At 44.7% G+C, this 21,774-nt stretch overlaps 1 protein-coding gene across 3 annotated transcripts; it reads left to right on the forward strand.

Moving 5' to 3' along the window:
- Positions 1 to 5,490: 5,490 nt before the first annotated feature.
- ZNF594 (zinc finger protein 594) lies at positions 5,491 to 19,492 on the forward strand. 3 transcript variants are annotated; one of them, XM_031467849.2, is made up of 4 exons: positions 5,491 to 5,602; positions 9,003 to 9,072; positions 10,179 to 10,305; positions 11,987 to 15,989. In XM_031467849.2, the coding sequence occupies exons 3-4, from the start codon at positions 10,188 to 10,190 to the stop codon at positions 13,996 to 13,998; spliced, it is 2,130 nt and encodes a 709-aa protein (XP_031323709.1). In that variant the 5' UTR covers positions 5,491 to 5,602; positions 9,003 to 9,072; positions 10,179 to 10,187; the 3' UTR covers positions 13,999 to 15,989. The 3 variants fall into 3 exon arrangements, 2 of the variants coding, with proteins under 2 accessions (XP_031323709.1, XP_031323711.1); XM_031467851.2 differs by lacking the exon at positions 5,491 to 5,602 and adding an exon at positions 7,159 to 7,509; XR_004141799.2 differs by lacking the exon at positions 5,491 to 5,602 and adding an exon at positions 18,610 to 19,492 and having other exon boundaries at positions 8,043 to 9,072; positions 11,987 to 14,131.
- Positions 19,493 to 21,774: the final 2,282 nt, after the last annotated feature.

Consider the following 21,774-nt stretch of genomic DNA (forward strand, 5'->3'; position numbering starts at 1 on the left):
CGGGCCTTGTTTCAGCATCTCCTGTCCTCCCCTCATGCATCCTGGCCACAGGAAACCGCTTGCAGCACCCACCCACCACCAAGCATCAAAATGGTGCTAAGGTTTTGTACATTCTCTTCCTTCTGCTGGGAACACCTTCCTTCCTCCTCCACCTGATAAACCACGACTCACCCCTCAGCACCCAGCTGGAGTGGCACTTTCTCTGAGAGGGCTTTCCTCGCTGGGTCAGCAGCAGCCCCACCTCAGCACACCTCTGAATACTTATCACAGTGCATAATTAGCCCCATCTCGGGGTTACACAGCTCTTTCCCGTTAGACACTGGGTTCCTTGAGGGCTAGGATTATGTCATAGGGTGACTCTACGTTCAAGTTTTCCCAGGAGAGTTTCGGCTTTTGTTTAATATCTCGGTATAATTATTAATAGTACCCCCTTTCACTCTCAAAAGTGTCCTGGTTTGGATGATAAAGTATATTTTCACCCTACTTATTCATGATCAGGTCAGTGCCTACCCTCAACAGAGTGAGTGTTAAAAAGATACCTTTCTAGTGATTGCATGAATACATGACCCTCTCTAGATCTTATTTTCTTCTATCAAAAAAAAAAAAATAGCTGAATTAGATGATTTCTTAGCTATTTACTGCTTGAAGTGATTCATATAAAGTCAGTAATCCAAAAGGCTAGAACCAGCAGATTTAGCTTATCTTCCCCACGAAAGGACCTGCCATATAGAATTACACCTTCATGTCTAGTATAGGCAAATTCACAGAGAGATTAATTTGCAAAGTAAATTAATGGTTGTCTGGGTCTGAGAGGAGGGCGAATTGGGACATGACTGCTAAACAGGTTTAGGGTTTCTTTTTTGGGGTGATGGAAATGGTCTAGAACTATATGTGGTTATGGTTGCATGACATTGTGAATATATTGGAAGCTACTGAATTGTCCACTTTAAAATGATTGAATTTCATGTTATGTCGATTTGACCTTAATGAAAAAATATTTTGTTAGATTTTATCAGGTTTTTTTCTGACATTTACTGTGATGATTCAATGAAAAAGTTCCCTTGATTATAAATGTGTTAAATGTTAATACATTTATGTCATACTTATACCCCTGAAATAAACCTAATTTGGTGTCTAACAAAAAAAAGAATTACACCTTCAAACATACTCACACCTGGATCAACAACTTTAGAGACCATTACCTGCTGGGAGACAGCAGATCTTCCCCCCTACTGAAGACACAGTTCCCTCAGTTAGCCCTGCTAATAGCTGGATAATCTCCTAGCAACAGACAAAAACCAATTCCCATTTGTTCTCACGATGTGCATTGCATCAACAGTATTGTTACTGCTCAGACATGACTCCTGACTTGTGGTGTGCTTCAGTTTCTAACCTAGTTCACCTTCTCTGCATACCTGGGCCTGGCTGAGCAGCAGAATAAAATCCCACCCAGGTTAACATTTGGTTGCTGAAAGCCCTCAACCATAAGTAGGCAGGTAGCAGCTGATTGTGGTCCCTTTGCATTTTACTAGAGCAGAGTGTGCAATACACTATGTGAAAAACCATTGTAAGAAACAGCTAATTAATACTCTTGCCTCTTGGTCCTTCAACCATAGACGTCAGTTTTTGTATTTACCCACATCTCATTGCTAAAATATAATGCAGGTAAAGTATTAGATCAGCTACACTTGCATAATTTAAATTCTCTACAGTTATAAGAAAAATCTGAGTTTCTTGAAATAAACTCTCACTTATAAAGAGACCTATAAACTAACAGCTTTTGAATTATTTTAAAAAAAATTAGATGCCTCAGCCTTTTTTTTACAAATTGGGTGTCAGTGGAACATGGTTTAGGTTTTAACCAAAATTGCAGAAGGTAATCTTAAGAAAAATGAAATTCCCCTGATGGTTAAAAAAAAAAAAGTTTATTTGCATAACTTGTACACTTCTACCTCCCACGAGGCACCAAACAAAAATAAATTTTCCGATACATTTAATGTTGACACTCTACAACTCTATTTTGGGTGGCCAAGAAAAAAACTTCTTCCTCTGAGTACACTAAAAATAAAATTACCTTGAATTTCTCACTATTGTTTAGAAAAGATATTCAATACTTCATAGATCAAATTTCTGTTGTATCACTAGCTTAGTTTAATAAAATTCTATAATTCCTTAGTTTCAAATTTGCCTGAAAACAAAACTCACAACTACATACAGATTTTTTTTTTAAAGGTCAGCTTTAGCCACTTTGGGGAGCAATTTGGCAACATCTAGTAAAATTGAAAATGCAGACACCCTATGTGACCCAGCAACCCTACTTCAGAATACACATACTAGAACAGTAGCTTTCAAACTTTCTGGTACCAGTCTCCAACATATTCTTAAAAGTGACCAAGGACACCAAAGAGATTTTGTTTATGCAGAAGATAATCTGTTGATATTTACCTTTGGAAAGTAAAAGTAGGAAAGATTTAGGATATTTATTAATTAGTTCATATTAATGTAAATAATTTTAATTAAAATAATTACATTTCCCAAGCCAAAAAAAAAAAAAAGTGAGAAGAGTAACATGGTGTTACATTTTTGTGACTCTCTTTAATGTCTGGCTTAATAGAAAATATCTGGATTCTCATATCTGCTTCTGCAGTCACTTTGTTGCAAATCAACATATGGAGCCTCTGGAAAACTCCATTATACATTCAGGAGAGAGTAAGCATGAATAGGGGAAAATAAGATCTTAGTGTTATTTATAAAGATAGTTTCAATCTCATGGCCCAGACCACACTTTGAGAACCACTGCCCAAGAGAAACTCAAGTACAAAAATGTTCTTTCTAGTATCGGTCTGTTATAAGTGGAACTTACATATCCGTCCGTCTATAAGGGGTTATGAGACCCATGGGGGCTGCACTTTTGCTACTTTGCTCATCTCCTTATTTCCAGTGACCCACAGAGTGGGTGCTCAGTAACTATTTGTGTAAGGAGGGAAGGAAGTGAGAGAGGGATTGAGGGAGAATGTATGAATATTGTTCTGCAATTTGCTTTAAAATTTAACTGTATTTTGTGGACATCTTTTCACAGATGTAGACTTTTAGTTCACAGGGTAGAAATGGCCAAAACACCATGTGATTCTTGTATAACTAGTAAGCTTCTTTCTTTCTTTCTATTGTCTAAAAATAAAATTGTATTTAAGGAGTTTTCATCTGTTAATGACCACGGGCTACAAACTACTGCCACCTAGCGGTGTATTAAGAAGTCCACATATTATGGGCAAAATGGCCTTTGCTATTAAAAAGAACACTGAATATTTTGCCTATATTTTGTTTGTAGGCATTCCTTAATTCAAACAGAAAATTGAACTATTTACTTAAAGGCCTTTCTATAAATTAGATAACTAATGTAGAACTCTTTGTTACCCCTGTAGTTTACATCCACATTGGAGGATTTTCTTAAGATATTTTAGGTAAATCTGTTAGCATTTCTCAGGCCAAAGAGCAAAACCAATGGTTAAAACAAGTTAATAGATTATTTTCTTCATTTAAAGATATTTTCATTTCTCTCCTCTTTTCTTGTTTTCACTTGGTCTCTGATTTACATGGTGAGAGATTTTTTTTAAATGCATGCAGAAAAAAATAGCAATGCATAATAACTGCTCAATAAATGTTTACTGCCTAGTAGACATCTGCTCCTTTGCCTGCCCTAAGAGCTGTCTCATTTTTCTGGTAAAAACAAAAAGAAACCAAAAAAACTGCCTTTTCTTTCCATCACATAATGGCTCTAGCAGTAACATGGTTCCCTTTCCCTATCCCAGTCTGTAATTCAAGTGGGTGGGTCAAAGTACCTCATCCACTGGGTACAGTGATTGGTCCAGGATTGGACATGTGATCCGAGCAGAACCAATCAGAGTCCTTTTTCTGCCACTGCTATAGATACCCTTCTGTAATCCTGGGCACTGAAACATATCTCCATGTGGGGGAAAAAAAAAAATCTGTGACATTAACAGAGAGAGAAGCAAAATCAAAAGATGGAGAGAGAGAGAAAAGAGTCCTGACAACGATTTTAAAAATCCTTGAATTCTGGCCTTTTTGGAAGCCAGTCTACCCCCTGGACTTTGCTGTTATGTAAGCCAAGTTATATTGAAGCAGAGGAGGATTTCTATTACTTCCTTGTCTTTCATCTGCCTAACTCTTCAGGGAGAGCCTGATTCCAGAAAGCCTTCATAGACCTTCCTGTGTCTAATCTTCTTTTATAAACTCTTAGGGCACCATGTACTCTCCAGAATAGCACCCATCACTGTTATCATTTTATATTTATTCATGGAATTATTTAAATAGCTCCTCCTCATGACAAATTCCATGAGAGGGGGCCTTGGATTTTGCTCAACATTCATGGCATCACCAGTGTCTGGCAGAGTGGGCACACCATACGTATTTGTAGAGCAAATGAATTACATAATGAATCCACACTCCTGACAAGGGCACCATGTTAAACTCCCATAAGATCAGAAAGGTTTTTTTTCCTTAAAAAAAAAAAGACCAAAAACCCAAAATAGACCACTCTCAACACTTTATATTTCTCAACAAAAATGTAGTTTTTACTGTCCTTCCCTCGACCCTCCATTTTCAGTCTTCTGACTTAAGCAGATCTTGGTTCTTAAAACAAAGTAAAACAAAACAAACAACAACCAAAAAAACAAAAAATAAAAAAGTCCCTTTATTTTGTTGTGTTTAAAGCAATCTAAGAAATACAAGAAAACATTGCAATTTTTCTGAAAAAATAAGAATAAATGGAGAGAGGACTAGCCCTACCAGACTTTAAAACATATTTAAAAGTTCACAATAATTCTAAGTTTATTATCAAAGAAAAGATAAATAGATAAGCGGACAGAAAGTAACCAAAATACATAACAAAACACAAGGTAAACTTAAAGACAGCAATTAAAATCAGTGAGGAAAAGTAGGATAATCCATTATATGGGACTCAGAGAGGTTAAGTAACTTGCCCAAAATCACACAGCCCATAACTGGTGGGTCAGCGATTCTGACTTTCTCGAGTGCCTAACTTTCTGTTGCCCTTTTAAACACTTCGCTATCCTTGTTCATCTCTGGATTGCCGAGCTTTTGACAGGACATTGCAAATAGAAGGTATCAATGAATGAGACCACAAAGGCATGCAGGGCAAAAAAGAAAAAGATTAAAAATTAGAACAAAAAATGTGGTTATTTGATGGGAGGACTCTGCGTCTCGGTAGTGGCCTCGCTCACGTTGCGCGGCACCAGCAGGTGCACCAACCTGCGCAGCGCGGGACCCTCAAGAGTCGGCTCGCGCGAGACCGAGAGGACAACGCTGAGTCGGCCGAGTCTGCGCAAGGGAGACCCCGGACCGGTGGGAGGCGGCCTGGGAGCCCGCCCGCTCATTGGCGGGCACAGCCGGGCCCGGCGGCGGGGCGGGGCACGGCCTCCTGGAGGAGCAGGCCAGAAGTGGCCGGCCGCCGCTGGCGCGGGGCCTTAGGTGGTGGCGCCGCGCCGGCGCGAGAAGCCTGGCGGTGCGCTGGCGGCGATGGAGGGGGGCCGCGGCCGAGCGGGAGGCTGGGGGTGGCCTGGAGGTGAGACCCCGCTGCGTTCGCAGAGCTGGGGGCCCGAGGGGCCCCCGGGAAGCGGGGTGGAGAGCAGATGTTGGAAGGTGGGCGCCAGACCCCTCATTTCTCCCAGTGGGGAGAAGCTCGGGCTTCGGGGACGTAGCGGCGTGGTGCGCGCGGCCCGGCCTTCTATGCCCTTGGCCCTCTTCTGGGTCTCGGCGTGCCCTGCTCCTGCCGCGCCCCCCTTCTCCAGTCTCTTCCAGCTCCCTCCTGTGGCTGTCGCAAACTGCATCTCCCCCAAGCCCAGAATCAATCCTCAGGCTTGAATTGACCCTGTTTCTTGCCCAACGCGGCGCGTTTGTAGCTGTAACTTAAAGTACAAGATCTGGTTTCTACGCTCCAGGAGTAACTGAGAGCCCAATTTAAGAGACTGTCTGAACCACCGGAATGAACTGTGTGGTTTAGACAAGTTCTAATACCTGACCTAAAATATTCGTACTGTTGGAGTTCAGAGGAGGGAGCGATTTAGGTTGGTCTCTTCTTTGTAAAAGGTCTACAAATTAAGTGTAGCTTCAAAAGTCATTTTCTTTGGGAAGCCTTCCAAGATTGCCACCTCTCTACCTCTCTCTTTAAACTTTTCATCTTTTTATCTTATTTAGCGTCTCATTCAAGCACTTATAACCTTGTTTCGTGTGTGTGTGTGTGTGTGTGTGTCTTCCAGGCCCCTAGGCAGGGACTCCATCTCTGTAGCATCACCTAATGCATGAACATGAATATGAATTAAAAGGATTGAAATGGGGATGGGGGAAATAGCTCATTGGTAGAGCGCATGCTTAGCATGCATGAGGTCCTGGGTTCAACCCCCAGGACCTCCATTAGATAGATTTATCTATCTATATGTATCATTCTATCTGTCTGTCTAACTCCCACCCTTCAAGAAAAAAATAAATAAATAAATAAAAATGAAAGGATTGAAATGGTTAGAAGGTACTAAAGTGAGCCGGCAACAGTGGGAAGTATTTGTGTAGATCAGAGTTTGAAAAAATACAACTCCTGGGCCAGATTAGACTGTAGACACATCTCCTTGACTCGTACTATTTGTTTTTACTTGAATTACTGGTCAGCATTTTAAAATCAGGAAATTTATTTCACATCCACTCACTCAAAAATCAGGATTTTCAGCATCTCTTGGAAAATCAGAAGATGTGGCCAAACAGGGCCCGTGTGCCTGCGTGGTGCAATTAGCAGGAACTGAGCAGCTGCTCCCTCTAGACTCAGTATAAAATGTTCAGATCCCCAGTGCCTACTAATTGTCTTCCTGACACCAAAGCCAAGTGTCCGTTGTCCTTTGTCACCTAGTTGCTTCACTCATCCTGATTAACTGCCTGGCCTCTTGCTGCAGGTGACCTTGATGCAGATGAAGGACAGTAGGAAGGACATCACAAGTACAGGAGTCATGGGCAAAGGGGCGAAATGGAAGAAGCCTGGTACACGGGAACATTAGGGGGGATATGAGAGCACAGGTTTGCTCTTAGGTGAATCACAGAGTAGGGCAGTTATGCGTTGATCTGTGTCCCCCAGAAAAGGAGATGTGGAGGTCTTAGTCCCCAGTACTTCAGAATGTGAACTTATTTGGGAATAGGGTCATTGGAGGTGCAACTTGGTGGGATGGGGTCATACTGGAGTAGAATGGGCCCCTAATTCAGTGTGACTGGTGTCCTAAGAAGATGGCCCGGTGAAGAGACAGAGACAGGGAGAATGCCATGTGAAGATGGAGGCAGAGACTACAGTAAGGCATCTACCAGCCAAGGAACACAAGGATTGCCAGCTGTCACCAGAAGCTAGGAGCGAGGCTTGAACAGGTGTCCCCAGGAGCCTGCAGAAGGAAGCCACCCAGCCAACACCTTCATTTCAGACGTCTAACCTCCAGAACTGTGAGAGAATAAGCTGTTGTTTTAAGTCACCCAGCTTGTGGTTCTTTGTCATGGCGGCCCTGGGTATAGTACAGCTCTGTACGTCATAAATAAGCTATTTCCTTTAAAAGGTGATGCAAAGGTCATGGTAGATTTTTTATCATTGGTGTCAGTGAAGGCAGCGCGTTAGAAAACTATTTCATCTGACAGTGTTAGCAGGGTTGACTGGAGCCGGAAAACATGTTTAGAGATTTTACGAGAATCCAAGCATGGGGTGAGAAGGTTCAGGGCGAACGTGGAGTTGGAAGCTTTCAGGGCTAGGTGGTAGGTATGGATACAGGGGATAGAGGGGGAGGAGTCCAAGATGACTAGAGCGGTGCTTCTCAAATTGGAGCAAAGCTGAGACTCACCTGGAGAGCCGGGGAAGCCGACTGCCGGGCCCCCCCCCCGTTCCCCCCCCCCCCCGACTCTGTCTCACTAGGGCAGGGTGGTGCTTGAGAATTTGCATTTTACCAAACTCCTGAGTAAGGCTAATGTTACAGGTGTGTGATCGCATGTTGGTAAACTGCTGCATTTCTGGCTTAGAAACCCCTACAATACAAGCCCCATGAAGGCAAGGACTATGTCTTCTTCACCAGAGTATCCCAGGGCCTAGAACAGTGCCTGGACACTGCAGGCTTACGTTAAAAATTTGTTCAATGAAATTGGTCATTTGGGCAGAAATAGATAGTAAGAAGGGGAAATACGTTTAGAAGCAAAATGATGAGTTCATTTTTATGCATTTGATTCATCTTAACTGTCAGGAGGACACTGGGCTGGAGACGCATTGTGAATGTAGACTACACTGTAGGTGAGGAATAGGAGTCCTAGGTTTATGATTCATTCTGGACCAAGGTGATCACTGAAGCAGCGGCGATATGGTCATTGAGATACTGAGCGTAAAGGGAGAGGACTAGGGGCTGAGCCGTAGTAACACCAACGTTTAGTGGAAGGAAAAGCTGAAAAGGTAAAGACAGTAGAAAAGTAGAGTGGGTGTGGAATATCATGCATTAATGGAAGCCAAGGGAGAAAAGAATTTCAGAGATTATTCAGTCAAGGGAAAGAGGCAAGAAAGTTGACCTATTATTCATTCGTTCAGCAGTTTTCAGTTGAGCACGCACTGTGGTCCAGTGCTGTTCCAACTGTTCCAACCCTGCATAGAACAAAGACCCCCCAGCCCCACGGAGCTTACACTCTCGAGAGGCTTACACTGGACTTTCTATACATGGGGATGGGGGGAGGTTGATGTGTACAATAACACTGGAATAAGTGGTATTATCTCTATTTTACATGTGGGGAAATGATGGTTGAGGGAGATTATGAAGCCAAGATTCTAACTTGGTCCCACTTGCTTCCAAAGTCGTGTTGTGTTCAGGACTCTTAAGCTGCCTCCAAGCTGTAATAACCAGTGTCACGTTTCTGCTTTAGATACTGCTGATGTACTGATGATTCCAAAATCTGGGTGTCCATTCTAGATTTTCCTCCTGGGTTCCTGACCCGTTGACCCATCAGCTTCCCGGACAGTCCCTCCTGGATGCCCCACAGGTATGTCAGTTACAGCATGTCTGAGGTGGATTCACCTCCTCCCCCCACCTCCACACTTTCACTCTGACTGCCCAAGTCAGGCAGCTGTCCGAGGTAGGAACTTGAGTGCCATCCTCCATGCCTGCCCTTTTCCCTCACCCCTTCCAGTTAGGACAGCACCGATCCCCTGACTCAGTCCACTCCTCTCTGTCCCCAGTGCCATGAGCTCATGTAGGCCCTCGCGGTCTCCATACTGCTGTAGTCTCCTAAGCGATATCCCAGCTTTCAGTCTGGCACCCTCCAGTCTGCTCTCCATACAGCTATCAGAGTGGTCTTTCAAAAAGGTAAATCTAATTATGACATTTAACCCTTCAGGGGTTCCCCACTGCCTTCAGGAGAAAGTCCAAGCTTCCTAGCCTGGTGTACAAGGCCCTCCGTGACTTGACTGGTACGTCCCCGGCTTCATCGTTTACTGGCTGGTACCCTGGGCTTCAGTCATGTGGTGCATCCCTGAGCACATCATAGCATCTCTCATCTCCTGACCTTTGTACGTGCCACACACTGTCTCTTCAGTAACTCTTCATCTCTACTTTATTGCTTTCCTTCCATTCTCTAGTATTTATTTTCTCCTTAACTGAGCCCCTATGATGGGCCAGGCACCGTGCTAGGTGGTCTGAATACAGTAAAGAGGACAGGGTAGTGTGAGGTGATTTTTACCACATGGTCTCACACATTTTTAAAGTGAGAGGCCAGATTACCCACTGAGTCCAAGGGTAATGCAGGAAGTAATAGAGATTTAAAAAGAAAAGAGAAGGGGAAGAGCAGGAGAGGGGTAAATTAGGGACTAGGGATTAACAAATACACATTACTATATATAAAACAGATCACAAGGCCCCACTGTTTAGCACAGGCAACTATATTCAATATCTTGGAATAACCTGTAATGAAAAAGAATCTGAAAAAGCATGTGTGTGTGTGTATTATAACTGAACCATTTTGCTGTATACCAGAAACTGACACAACACTGTAAATTAACTGTACTTCAATTAAAAAGAGAGAGAGAAGGTACAGCGTATCTGCTACCAGGTCTCTGTTTGGTAGCTATAGAGCAGGAACTTCTGTTTCAGGGATTCAAGATGCTGCAGGATGTGGCTGTGAATGAACCACAAGAGGATGCTAAGCACCAGGTCTATACTCAGTGGAATTTCTGCAAGGAAGAGATGCTGGAGGAGGAGACAGAGCTGGTCTCACCAGGTAAGGACTCTGCCCTCTAACTTAGACTCCATACACCCCGAGTTCTCTGAGTTTTGGTTGAAAAACAAAAAGCAAGAAAAGGTTTTAAAGAGCTCAGTGGAATTAGAGGATTAAGGATTCCCAGTGGCTTTGACTCTTGGAGGCAAGATGCTTCTGCTCTTTGTTGAAGGACATCTAGGCTAACCTCTGGAGTTGGAAGCAGACACCTCCTTGACTTTCCCTGAGCTTGCTCGCTGTCTTTCAGGCCTGTTAGAAACCAATAGATGACCAAAACTCAACTCGTCTTCAGATCTTTAAACCTACTTTTCCCACCTTTGAAACCTACTCTTCCTTCTCTGCCACCCCCCCCTTCAAACAGCATCGTATCCCACCCATGGCCTAAGTCAGAAAACTGAAAGTCATTCCTGACTCCTTTCTTTCCCCACATGCAGTTTCCCTGTTCTGTTGATTCTGAAATCCTCTCTTGCATGTTACTTGCTCCTCTGCCCATTTGTTCATTTATTCCTGAAATTTAGTTACTTCACCAGGATACGTCTTGGTGTGGACTGTTCTCTGTCAACTTTCTGTGAACTACACTGTATCCCTGCAAAAGACTCAAGTCTGTGTTTCAGCCACATTTCCTTCTGTATGTTTGAATGGCTTTTCCCTTCTGTTTGTTCTTTTCTCTTCTTTAGGAACACTGTTTATATATTTTCTCTTAGTCTCCATGCTGTGTTGACTCTTACTCATTGCAAAAAGATTACTGACTAGAGTTTAGATCCCCAGGGCCAAAGTGAAATGGCTCTCAGGGAGCTCAGAAATGTGTTCTTATAACTGGGCAAGGTCAGGGATTTGACGATGTGGACACTCAAAGCAGTAAGCTCATCTGTCTTCCAGTCGTGGGAGGATATAAAATTGCCACACAGAGGAGGCAGTTTCGCCAGAATACCAGAGAGGAAAATGCCAGGTCTGAGAGGGAGAACTGACTTCTATTAAAATGGCAGCCAAACATTTTTATTCTGAGGTATAGTTTCAGATTTGTTTAACTGTCATAGTATATCGGGAGGAATGGTTGGTGGGCCAGTTATTAATTTATCACATCTCAACTCCAGATCTACCCTTCTTTGCTTTGCTTATGTTACTGGATCTGGACCACTTCTCCTTTGCTAGCTGGTACAGGCTTAGATTTCTTCAATGGAGATTGCTGGAGGGCAGTGCAAGGCCACAGGAAAAGGAAGGAACCTCTCCTTCTGGTGCTGGTGTGCTGTTTTATTATTTTATTCTATTTATTGGTGTGGATGCCAGCAGATCTACTTGTGGGAGGCCTGGTGGCACTTACCCTAGTGGGTTGCTTCCTGTGAATCCATTCTGGCTGGCCACAGGACCCAGCAAGGTCCTACCCCATCAAACAGGCCACTTCCTGTAGACTAGCTCTAGACTGCCCGCCTCCTCCAGTGTATTTTCCACCACCCTGCAGGCCATTCCCACACAACAGTTTCATCGTGCACTCTGGCAAGTTTCCTCCCCACCAAGAGGGTGTGTGTTCCTGTGGCCGCAGTCTCTCTGAAAAAGTCTGAATCTCAGCCCAGGTGGAAAGAGTCCTCTTCTAAGTTCTTTGTTCCTCCCTCTTGGGCTTCCCAGTGTAGGGAAGAGGCGAGATTTGTATTTTAGGAATTATACAGTGGTCTACTTATCATTTCAGATTCTGAGACCAGGAATAAGATGAAAGATTGGAAGTCAAAGATGGAAATTTCTGAAGAAAAAGATTCAGCAAGGGCTGTATCAGAGAGACTCCAAAGACAGCTCTCCCAGGAATGTGGGTTAGTCAAAACCGGTGATCCTGAGGACAGGGTAGTGAGGTATTGGGTAAGTCCCTTAGAGGATGCAGTGGGACATCTCCCTTCTGAAGGGAGAGGTTTCAGGGAAGTGAATCTGATCCCCAAGAAAGCCATGGCAGGAGAGAGAGGCCATGGATGCAAGGAAAGAGAAAAAATACTTTCTGCAGGAGAAAGATCCCACAGATATGAAGTCTGTGGCCAGAGCTTCAAACAGAAGTCAGAAGTAACTGAACATCAGAAAATAGACAATATGAAGAAAGCCTATGAATGTAAGGAATGTGGAAAAACTTTCAATCGGAGCTCAAACCTGATTATACATCAGAGAATTCATACAGGAAAGAAACCATATGTATGCAGTGAATGTGGAAAAGACTTTAATCAAAGTTCAAATCTTATTATACACCAGAGAATTCACACAGGAAAGAAACCTTATATATGTCATGAATGTGGAAAAGACTTCAACCAGAGCTCTAACCTGGTTCGACATAAGAGAATTCATAATGGCGAGAATCCCTATGAATGTAAAGAGTGTGGGAAGGCCTTCAAGGGAAGCTCAAACCTTGTCCTGCACCAGCGAATTCATAGCGGGGGGAGGCCGTATGTATGTAATGAATGTGGGAAGACCTTCAATCAAAGCTCAGATCTTATTATCCATCATAGAATTCACACTGGAGAGAAACCCTATGAGTGTTATGAATGTGGACAGACCTTCAGTCAAAGTTCACACCTTGTCACACACCAGAGAATTCATACTGGAGAGAAACCCTTCAAGTGTAGTGACTGTGAGAAGGCCTTCAGGCAGCGTTCACGCCTCACTGAGCACCAGAGACTCCACCGCGGGGAGAAACCCTATGCATGTCGTGAATGTGGGAAATCCTTCAGAGGGCACACGGCCCTTCTTAAACATCAGAGACTACATACTGGAAAGGAACTTGAATGTGAAAAAGCCTGCACATCTGACATGGACCTTATCCAACAACAGAGAATTCATAGGGAAGAAAAACCTTATGAATGTACTGAGTGTGGGAAAACTTTCCGGGGAAGTTCTGATCTAATTAGGCATTGGGTAACTCACACTGGGGAGAAACCCTACGAATGCAGTGAATGTGGGAAAGCTTTTAGCCAGAGGTCGCACCTCGTCACCCACCAGAAAATTCACACTGGAGAGAAACCCTATCAGTGCGATGAATGTGGGAAGGCCTTCCGGCAGCGTGCGCTCCTTATCCGGCATCACAGAACTCACAGTGGTGAGAAGCCCTACACGTGTAGGGAATGCGGAAAATCCTTCATCTGGCACACGACTTTTCTCAAACATCAGAGACTTCGTGCTGGAGAGAAACTTGAGGAATGTGAGAAAACATTCAGCAAGGATGAGTTGCTTAGAGAAGAGCAGAGAATTCGGCAAGAAGAGAAAGCTTATAAGTGCAGCCAGTGTGGTAGAACTTTCCAAGGCAGCTCAGACCTCACCCGACATCAGGTAACCCATACAGAAGAGAAACCCTACGGATGTAAAGAATGTGGGAAAACTTTCAGTCAGAGCTCAGACCTTATGAGACATCACAGAATTCATAGCGGAGAAAAGCCTTATGTATGCAGTAAATGTGGGAAATCTTTCAGGGACAGCTCAGATCTTACTAAGCACCACCGTGTTCACACTGGAGAGAAGCCCTACAAATGTCCTGAATGTGGGAAGGCCTTCAGTCAGAACTCACACCTTGTCAGTCACCAGAGAATTCACACCGGAGAGAAACCCTTTGAATGTAGCAACTGTGGGAAAGCCTTCAGTGGACGCACGGCTTTTCTTAAACATCGGAAACTTCATACTGAAAAAGAGCCCGGGGAACATCAGACAGTCTTCAAACAGGACTTACTCTAAGAGGCAACAGAAACCTAATGAATGTAGGAAAGCCTGATGGAGACCACATCTTATTGCACTATGAAGGGTTTTTATTGCTGAAAACCATTTGAAGGTCGGAAGACATTAGAAGAGCCTACTGGATGGAAAACACGTAAGTGTCATCAGGTGGAAAAGCTCTTGGACATAGTAGCCTTTTTTCTGTCTCATGGTGTATGGTCCCCAAGATAGAGTTACTTGGGAATGCTTTAGGGGCTGTCCAACACTGTTAAAATCATTAGACATCACTTTGCCAACAACCCCCAAACCAAATTCTTCATGGAAGGAGCCATTTCAGTCTTGACTAGGTACCTAGTCCAGTGACAAGTATAAATCTGCTTTAAGTACTTTAGGGTGATTAAATCTTTCTCTGGGATGAATTCTTCCCCTTAAATATGTATTATATATATGTATATAATATATATATTCCCCTTTTATCTTCCTTATAAAAATATGCTTATGCATATGTGATAATACTAATTAGAGTGAGCCACTAATGGAGAAGAAACCAAAAATAACAGAAATGACAAGAGGAGAGCTGAAGGCCAGGACGCAAGAGCCAAGCGAGGTGTTCCCCAGAGAAAGAGTGGTGACCGCTAGCAGTGTCAGGAAATGAAGGAGCAAGGGATAGCACGGGGGTGTGAGGGACAGGACTAGACCAAGTGCCAGGCAGAGCACTTAGGAGACGTGAGTTGGTGGGCATTAGAAGAAAGCAGTGACTATGAAGGGTCAGGTGATTAGAGTGGTTTTATCTTGAACCAGGGCTTTGTAATTATTTGAGAATTGGAGAGTCTAAGTGGAACTCTGAAAGAGAGCAGTCATCATTTACTCTGATAACTGACACTGGTCATTCAGCCCTGCCTATCTGTACAATCAAACTCAATTGTCCAATATTTCTCGTACCCTGAACAGACTGTATATGAATTTACAGGCATCATCAGATAAGAAAGTTACTGAATGGGACAATGTTCAGGCAAGGAAAATTTCAACCTGGTATCTTTCCTTGGTGGGAGTAGCTTTTGAGATGCACAGAGGGGATCAGTGGTTCTCAACTGGGGTGATTTTGCTCCCCAGAGGACATTTGGCAATGTCCGGAGACATTTTGGTTGTCCCAACTGGGAGGAAAATATTGGCATCTGTAGGACTAGGGATGTGGCTAAATATCTGACAAGACACAGCTCCCTCACAACAAAGAATTTTCTGGCCCCCAGTATCAGTAGTGCCATGGTTGAGAAACCCTGCCCATGGATATTCAGAACAGCAGTCACCTGGGGCCATTTAAAGCAGGCATTTCAGTGCGGTGTGGGCAGTGGCAGTGCATCCCCAGGGGAACCAGAGGCTGCTAGAAACCTTTGGTTTGATGAGCTGTTTCAGGAGAGGCAGTGTGGTGTAGTGGAGGGAGCACAGACATGGGTTTGAATCCCAGTATGACGTACTGGCTTTGGAACCTGGAACAAATTGTATCTCCTCTGATCCTTAATTTATAACTTATTTTCCTCATTAATAAAAGTTTGAACAGCACTGGAGGCTATGACTTCCCCAGAGGGGCATCCTGAACAGTAGTGGGATGCCTTGAAGTGGGAAGCCCACCCACCGCATCCCTGAAAAGACTTCAATCAGAGCTCTAACCTGGTTCGACACTTCACACTCCCAGCTACCTACACATTTAACTTTTTGAAAGCAGGGAACTATGTTTTTGTATCCTCTCACCTCCAATCCAGGCAGACCCAAATTTACATATATATTTTTGTTCAATAAATGCTTGAATTAATGTCCAGGTTCATGATTTTCTAGTTTTGTTGTTGAAACCTATAATCACCACAGGAGCAGAGTATATGTAACTTTCTTTCCCGCTTTTCTTTCTGTTCTAGATAGACCCATAAACTAGACACTGCAGAAAAAAACTCAGGTTAAACTATATTTTGCTTGGGCACAGTATCCATTTATTTCAAATTAAACTTGGTGGCTGGTTTCTATTTAAATATTTTAACGACTCCCATTTGAAATGCTGTCTGCCAGGAGGTGGTGCTTCACGTTACATCTAAATGTAATCCCTCTGTAGCACCTTCTTGGGCTCTTCCACCCCAGTCAGGGTTGTTTCATACACATTTAGCTGATGTACACGATTTTGGTAATTCACATTTTACCAGAAGATCCTTCATTTCATCCAGGTTTTCCAATATACTAGCCTAAAGCTGGATGTAACGGTCTCTTAATTCTTTTCATCTCTTTGATTCTGTGGTTGTTTTCTTCCTCTCCTCTTCTCTCCTCTCCTCTCCTTTCCTTCTTTCTTTCTTCCTTTCTTCTTTTCTTTCCTTTCTTTTTCTTTCTTGTTATGTTTTATTTCTAATTCCCATTGTTAATTTTCTTTTTCTCAACCAGGCTCTAAAGTTTCTCTAGTGTATTGATCTCTCAAAGGAATCAGCATTTGAATTTATCCTTTCTACTATTTTTAATTTTTCCATGTCATTAATTACAGTTTTTATTTTATCTTATCAGATTCACTCTTCCTTGCTTCATTGGGTTATTTTACTATGCTTTTAAAGTTCCTTAAGGTGAATTTTTAATTCTTTTCTGTTTTCATTAACAAGGAAGGTGACTAAAGCTCTACATGTTCAGTATGGCTGTTGCTATGTTCTATAGATTTTACCATGAAGGGTTCTTTTTATTGCCTTCTGGACAGTTTGTAATTTGCCTTTTGATTTCCTCTTTTGATCCAATCGGGTTCTTTTGTTTCTTATTTTTCCTGGTTTGCTCAAGTTCTAGTGCGTTCTATTTTTTCCCTTGTTAATATGGACGCTCTACTGTACTTTTCCATTCTTATAATGGTTACCTTCCCTTCCCTAGAACTCATAATCAGCTGTATGTTTCTCAATTATTTTTGGAAAACAGCAATAATTTCAAGGACATCAACAAGCCCTATTTCCCCCACCCTACAAACTGAAGCCTTAGATTTTTTTTTCCCTCCTCCCTAGGAATTTTTTATTTACTGATGGCCATGGGTAGGTCAGCGGTTGAGAATATTTTCTCTTGGAGGGTAACTTCTTCGGCTGTGACCCCTCCAATCAGGTCTGGGAGTACATAACTGGGGAAGAGAACGTAGAAGAGGAAATGCTTGAAGAGGCCACGCCCTGGATAGAGTTTCCCTCCCGTTCCTGTCCGCGTGGACAGCCCCCGAAGGTACAAGGGAAACGAGAAACGAGGCGCGCCAACCGTGCGGTCAAATATCGGCTCACTCCGGATCCACCTGTTCGAGGGCCGCCATTCCCAGAGGCCTCGGGGCGCGGCGGGCCCGCGGAGTCGCCGTGCACCGCGGCGCGCTTCTCTCCCGCCGGCCCGGTCCCGGCAAGGCGCCAGGCTCGTGCCCTCCGGGCCCCGGCGTGGGCTACACCGGCTGCGCCGTGTGGCGGGCAGCCGGTGCGCGGAGGCCTCCCGGACCGCGGGGAGGCAGCGGGGAGGCGCTCGCAGTGGCGCAGGCGCACAGCTGCCCTGGCCGGCGGGCTGGGAGCACGCGCTGCGCGAAAGTGGCCAGGTGGAAGCTCCGGGTCCTGCGAGCTGAGCCTTAGCGGCCCCCCCCCAGGTGTCACTCCCTGGCCCGCGCTGCTGTGGCCGGTCCCGGAAGGCAGCGGCGGTTTCTGCAGTGAGCACAGCCCGCAGGCAGCCCGGCGAGGAGCCGAGACCAGAGGTGGGCGCGTTTGCGCGGAGAGGGGTCTGGATCCCCACGGTTCCCGCTGGCACGGGTTCCGTTACGTGTCGTGGAGGGCGGGGACTGGCCCGGTGCCCCTCTTCTCTTCTCCCGAGACCCCAGGAGGAGAAGTGAGGGTGCGGAATTGTAACCGCCTGGAGGACAGCCCTCTCCCCCCGCGGTCGGTGGGCACCTGCCCAGGGCCGGGCACAGGAGTTCAGCTGGGGGCTGGCGCCGCCGGGGCATCACCCTGAGAGACAGGCTTCTCCGCTCCTCTTTCGCGCCTCCTTTTACCTCGGCCAGCGGTCCCTGTTTGTGTGCCTTAAATGGCTTCTGGGTGCATCCCATCTCCTTCCCTTTAGATTTTCCTGACGCCGGACGGCTCATCCGAGATCAAGTCTTGACCATAGCAGCCCCGTAACAGGACCCTGCTACAGATTCTGGGCGTTTGAATTAAGATTCCCTTAGAGGAAATTTAAATTTTTCTTTTGTTGTGGCCACTACAGAAATTTGAGAAAGAGTGAAGGGAGGAGGCTGCCCTTTCAATACCTCCAAGTCAATAACTGAAAACAGGCAAGTCACCTTGTAAAAGTTGCTCAGCTCTGAGCTCTGGAAACTTGAGTTTTGCTTCAAATTTGTTTCTTCCCATGGCTTCCCGGGACACTTTTTTTCCTACTGATTTTTCCTGCTATAGCATTTATCTAGTTGTATTATCTAATGTAGAAAATCCTTTACATATCTGTCCGCCGGCTTGCAAGTTTCTCGAAGGCAGTGACTCTTACTGGAATAGGAATCTGGGAATGGGTGGAGAAGAAAGATTTAAAGGGTAGAGTACAGGATTTCGCTCTTGGTATAAGCTGAGTGTGCATTTAAAGAAAAAAAAAGGATAATTTCTATTTATGTTACAGGTTGCCCCAGAAAGACTCCTGCTGATACGGGCCTTCAATAGAGCCAATCCAGGATAGGATGCTGTATACGAACAGCAGCTAAAACTCTGGCCCTTCAGGGTACACAAGATCAACAGAAGATAATGACAATGGAGCCAAAGGAAGAGGAGCAGGCTTGGGAGTGTGCTACCAGGCTAGGGGGAACCACTCTCCCAACCAAGAGATCTTCCACCAGCACTTCCAGAATACTTCAGAATCTAAAAAACCAGTCAGGGAATAAGTTAAGTAGAGAAGGAAAAAATATTTCATAAACAATTCTTATGTGCCTAATCATATGAAAACAGTCAGAAGAGAAAGAAGTCTGAATTGCTGTAGTGGATGCCCAGGTGTGGCCCCTCCCCCCACCACTGCCACATTCCTGTTCACAGCATACAGGAGTGCCACCTGCTGTCCCTCCCCAGGAATTGCCCTAGACTAAAGGGAGATGCCTCTCCCAAGTTTCTGTCCCCTCCCAGGAGCAGCCCACATCTCCTTGGGGTTGGGGGTTGGAGGAAAGGTGATGGGTTCAAAGACCTGGCCTTGATGGGCGTTCCTTGATGGGCGACATCCCTGAAAGGTCCTCCCATACTTCTCCCAGGTTGATAAAGTCTTCCATTGCAGCTGCATCACCATTTCACTTCACCCTCTGCCCATCTCATGGCCCCTTATCCTTCACAGGTGTTCCCAAGAACCTTCCCCAGCAGACTTCCTGCACACATTCCATCTCCGTGTTTCCCAGGGATCTCAACCTATGATAATTAGGCAGCATCAAATAAGCGGAGTAAAGAGATGTGAATTGGGGGGAATGTGAAAATTGTCTGGACTTTTAAGTCATTAATTCATAAAGAAGCCACAGATCCCTACCTGTCCTGCTCTCTTGTCTGTCATCCATCAGTGCATCTCTTTATTTATATATCCATTCATCAAATTCTAAGTGCCTTACTGGGAAGAAGTTTACAACTGAGGGGGAGGTAGAGAAACAAGTAAACGGAGTTGGGGTGTGGGTCTGACAGGAAGCTGCTGTGAGAGTGCATGAGAGAGAGGGTGCAGCCCAGGCTCAGTGCTGTGGGTATGATGTGGAGGGTTGGCAAAGAAGAGGGGGAGAGAGGACAGCTGTAAGCTGGGGCTCAGGGAGGAGAGCTGCAAAGCAGGGAGCAGTGGAAGGGGCTGTGGCAGAGGGCTGGGCTCAGGGAGTCAGCCCAGGAGCCTGTTTTCCTCCAGGCACCTAAGATTAATGCAGCATTTCTTAATTTCACTAACAACCTTAAGAAGTAGGCTTTATAATACAATGTTACAGATGAAGAAAGAGACTAAAAGAGATTTAATAATTTTCCCAAGGTCACATAACTTCCAAGCAGCAAAGCTAAGATCTAAACCTAAGTGTGATTTCAAACCCTGTGTGCCCAGAGTTCAGGTTGTTTACTCAACAAAACTGCAAGGAAGAGGACATGGGGCTTTTTGCGTTTCCAACTTAAATTGGGGGCAGGGAGAGCCACATTCACTGTTCTGGTCAGCACTGCTGCCTAGACAGGTGGGTGCTTGACCTGAAACCAGACTTTCTCTGCTGCCCAGAGACCAATGCAAAATTAAATTATTTCTGGTTTGCAAAGTAATCCTGTCCTCCTAATTGCATGACGGAACAATGAAAAATGATGGTCTTTATTTCAGAAAGGAAAACAGCCTTGAAAGAGATCTGTCACCCATAAAATCAGCATAATCAAAATCAGATCATATTAACAAATCTGAATTCACAGATAGGACTTCTGCTTCTGGAAGTAACAGGGACTGGATATACCATTTCCTCTTAAACAACTAAAAATCCAGACAAAATACATGAAACATAACTTGGACAACAGAAGGTGCAGGACAGGGTGCCCTGAGAGAAGGGGAACAAGTGAGATGAGTCCGCGGGTTGGCCCAGCTCCCTGCCTGGGGAGAGTTTGTAGGCTGCGGTACAGGGAGGGGCAACCAAAGCAGAGCCAGCAGACTCCCTGAGTTGAAGGCACAGAACTGAGAATTCAGAGAGGCAAGGCAGAGCAGAGTCCCAGAGGCGAGAGAGTTGAACAGAGATCTGCAGGAAGTCCCCCTCAATGCTTCAGCTGAGTACTGATCAGCACAGTTGTGTGAGGCAGCTACCTAAAACCAGGGAAAGAGCCTCCGGGAAGAAGCAGATAGAATTCCTGGGGCTCACACAGGTCTGGAAATTGTCCACATTCTAAAGAGCCAGGGTGGAGAAGCCTGGTAATACACAGGGCATCAGGCAGAGCACTCCAAAGGGTATTGCTTCCATGAAGGGCCAAATTAGCACTAGAACACTGCTCTGTCCCACCTGCGAACGCATACAATCAAAGCCTCGAAAAAGCCATAGTTTCCAAGGAACTTAACTGCGTCCCAGAGCAAAGCCCAAAAAATATTTACAGGAATTTTTTTTAAAAAGCACCCAACAACATAAAATTTACGGGTACCCAATCAAAAATTAAAGGCGTGCAAAGAAATAGTAAAATATGACCCATAATGAGGAGAAAAATCAATAGAAATAGATCCAGAAATGGCACAGGTGATAACTATTAGGCAAAGACACTAAAAGCAGCTATTATACTCCATATATTCAAAAAAGTAAAGGAAAAAACATGAGCAGGTAGAGAGAGACACAGAAGATATTAAAAAGACCCAAAGTGAATTCTACGGATGAAAAATAGTGTCTGAGATGACAAAATATACTGGATAGAAACTACCCCAAATGAAACACAGAGATTAAAAAATACTTTAAAAAAAAATAGATGAACAAAGCATCAATCAGTGAGCTGCCAGTAAACTGCATTTTAATAATTAGTTATTAGATAATTATCTTAATAGACCTGGTTGGATGTTCGAAAGAACCTGGGCCGCCGCGAGGACTCCATAAACATCTGCGACCGCGGAATGAATCCCACCGTGGGATGAGAACCGTCCTCGCAGACAGCAAAGCACGGCCGGCCGGCGCCCCAGGACAGGACTTCGGGGTCGCCTGCAGGCCGCTGCGGGCCCAGAGGGCAGACAGCCCACCCCGGGACCTCTCAGGCCTCAGCCCCGACCCTCACGGGTCACCTGAAAAGAGGCACCTCCGGCCTCGACCAATCAACGCGCCACGCGCAGCCCCGCCCTCCG

The sequence above is a fragment of the Camelus dromedarius genome, chromosome 16 (assembly GCF_036321535.1).
Source record: "Camelus dromedarius isolate mCamDro1 chromosome 16, mCamDro1.pat, whole genome shotgun sequence".
NCBI lineage: Eukaryota > Metazoa > Chordata > Mammalia > Artiodactyla > Camelidae > Camelus > Camelus dromedarius.

Excerpts from the sequence above, each read along its gene's own strand:
- ZNF594 (XM_031467849.2), top strand. The coding sequence starts at position 10,188 with ATGCTGCAGGATGTGGCTGTGAATGAACCACAAGAGGATGCTAAGCAC. Across the intron at positions 10,306-11,986 it reads GACAGAGCTGGTCTCACCAG|ATTCTGAGACCAGGAATAAG; the intron begins GTAAGGACTCTG and ends TTATCATTTCAG.